The sequence below is a fragment of the Haplochromis burtoni genome, unplaced genomic scaffold (assembly GCF_018398535.1).
Source record: "Haplochromis burtoni strain Fernald_Lab_line unplaced genomic scaffold, NCSU_Asbu1 Contig_2694, whole genome shotgun sequence".
NCBI classification, from domain to species: Eukaryota; Metazoa; Chordata; class Actinopteri; order Cichliformes; family Cichlidae; genus Haplochromis; species Haplochromis burtoni.
The window spans coordinates 1-2,401 of NW_024585055.1; the positions used below are offsets into that span (position 1 = coordinate 1).

Sequence of the window (2,401 nt, forward strand, 5' to 3'; positions counted from 1 at the left end):
TGAAGTCTGATGTCAGATAACAACAGCAGAGAAAGCAGACAGTCCCGGTTTAAAGTGAACACATGTTCAGGAGGTTCATACATTTATAAGCTTAGAATTTAAACTTGAAACAGCAGCTGAAAATGAAAACAGCAGAAACAAATGTAACCATGAACTTTGGAGAAAAACAAGCAAACCTTAACTGTAAATGTTCAGTTCCATGTTATCATCTGATTTAAGGTTCAGAGTGGGTGTGAATGATCGAAACAAGGATCCTAAACTGTGTCGGGCGGGCAGAGACTTCTCAGTGAGCAGCAGATGAATGTGGAAGGAAAGTGTTTGGTCTCACTGGGCAGATCCCCTTTGAGCTCCTGATTTTTTATTTCAAACTGAAGCTCATTGAATGCCAGATTCCTGCTACACCGTCACACACCTGCAGCTCTGACAGCTGAGCTCAACCAGCCTGACCAACCCAATGACTTCAAGGTTTCCTGTAAATCTAATCACTGCGCTCTTTACGTCTGATGCATCAGACGATTGTGTTTTATTGCTTTGATATAAAACTGCATCACTTTCATCGTGTTTAGTATCGTCATGTCCATCAGTACATATAAGGGTGTACTGTTATATTAAATATTACAGGTAATATTCAGTAATTTTGCAAAACTTTCAATCTTTGGACTTTCAAATAAAATCCATGAATTTCCTTCACCAAACTGGAGCACTGAGCTCTTGGATGGTCTGATGATGGTCTGATGAACAATAATTACTTGTCAGATCATTATTTACAAAAATGATATTACAATGAAAATGCCATTAAAATGCTCCAAAAGGCTCCAACAGCACAAACATGGTCCAGTTCAATCGCTCCACTTAGCTGAGGTCAAGCCTCGCAGACAGCTAGCAGCTACAGACACCTGTGTCACCGTCCACCTGTAAGTCAAAGAGGCCACACCCCTAACAAACTGCAAACCTTAATCCACAGGTGAGTTATAAAACATTGTCCCCCTGTACAGGTGTTAGGAAGGGAGACATTATCTATAAAGACCAGTTTGTGTATCAGACTGTAAACATTTCTTTCTGCTGTTTTAACATGGGAGTCTATGGGGACTGACTCACTGCTGCCTCTGCTGGACGTCAGAGGAACTGCAGGTGTTGGCTGAAGACGTGAACAGATTGTAAATCATGAAGTCTTTGGAGCCGTGCAGCTTTATGAAGAATCTTTATTAACAAAAATAAATTAATCTGAAAGACAAACACCAAAAACTTTAAAACAAAGACTAAAATATGGAGCGAGACGATTGGCGAAGAGTGCACTTCTGTCTTTCTGAGCACTGTCTGTGTGAGCGCCCAGACCGAGTTTAGGTCCTCGTGAGGAAAATGTGTGCGAGTGGTCAGTAGCAGCGCAGGAAGAAGGTGTTGCAGGCTGTTCCTCTCAGACAGTCGCAGAGCCGACCAATCCGAGGTCCGTGTTTCATCGCACACCGCTCACCCACATCACACTGATGAAGACAGAGAGAGAGGATTCAGGGTGCATCACAATGGACCGATTCAGAATCACACGTTTCCTCAGAAAAATAAAGAAACACTGAGAAACATCTGAGGGTCACGAAGCTTAAGCACTGACTGCCCACAGGTCCTGGACTCACCGTCACAACATGAGTCGAGGGTTGGTGAAGTCAGGCACTCACGGCTGCGTTTGTCCTCACAGCCTTTTAAACTTCCTCTGCTGTAGAGTCAAAACTATGATGTAGTTGTATAATTTGTATTCTGAGTTGTAATCTTTGTCAATCTATATTTTTTAAAAAGAGTTACATAACTAGCTAAAGTAAATGTAAAAAGCCTCTGTCCTGAGCTGAGCAGCTCTAAACTTTGGACTGTAAAACCAGTGCTCGCTGTATTTTCTCTGGACTGGGCTCCAGTTCGTCTATTATTTGTCCATCCAGGCTCTCAGCCTCTGATGGGTTTAATCATCACATCAGCCCCATCCTGCGAGATTTTACTGATCACTTTTGAAGCTCTTCATCAGCTCAGAACTGCGAGTCAGTTCTCAGCCTCGGGTCCTTTACGTGGTCTTTTTTCATCACGACCCCTCAGAGGCGAGATTTGATCTTCATGATCGTCTCTCGTCATTCATGATCCTGAATCATATCAGAACTTTTTTTATTTGGATCTGCGCTCGCTGCTTTCAGTCGAAGCACTTTGGAAACGTTCTTTCAGAAGATGCTTAAAAAAATAAATAAATAACATCGTGTCAAAGTGTTCTCACCCGCGGGATCACGCTGGCTTTTTTCTCCACAGAGAGACCGGCTGAGCTGTCAGCTTCATCCAGAAGACCCTGCAGAGCTTCAGCCTGCACACACACACACACACACACACACACACACACACACACACACACACACACACACACACACACACA

The 2,401-nt window shown here is 43.2% G+C and overlaps 1 protein-coding gene across 1 annotated transcript in view; it reads right to left on the reverse strand.

Moving 5' to 3' along the window:
- Positions 1 to 1,094: 1,094 nt before the first annotated feature.
- The window catches only part of cart4 (cocaine- and amphetamine-regulated transcript 4), a 2,243-nt gene continuing 936 nt past the window's right edge, over positions 1,095 to 2,401 (reverse strand). The window contains exons 3-4 of the mRNA XM_005953054.3: positions 2,249 to 2,332; positions 1,095 to 1,481 (exon numbers count right to left, since the gene is read on the reverse strand). Of these exons, the coding sequence (XP_005953116.1) occupies positions 1,374 to 1,481; positions 2,249 to 2,332 (192 nt within the window). The 3' untranslated portion in view covers positions 1,095 to 1,373. The remainder of the gene's footprint in view (positions 1,482 to 2,248; positions 2,333 to 2,401) is intronic.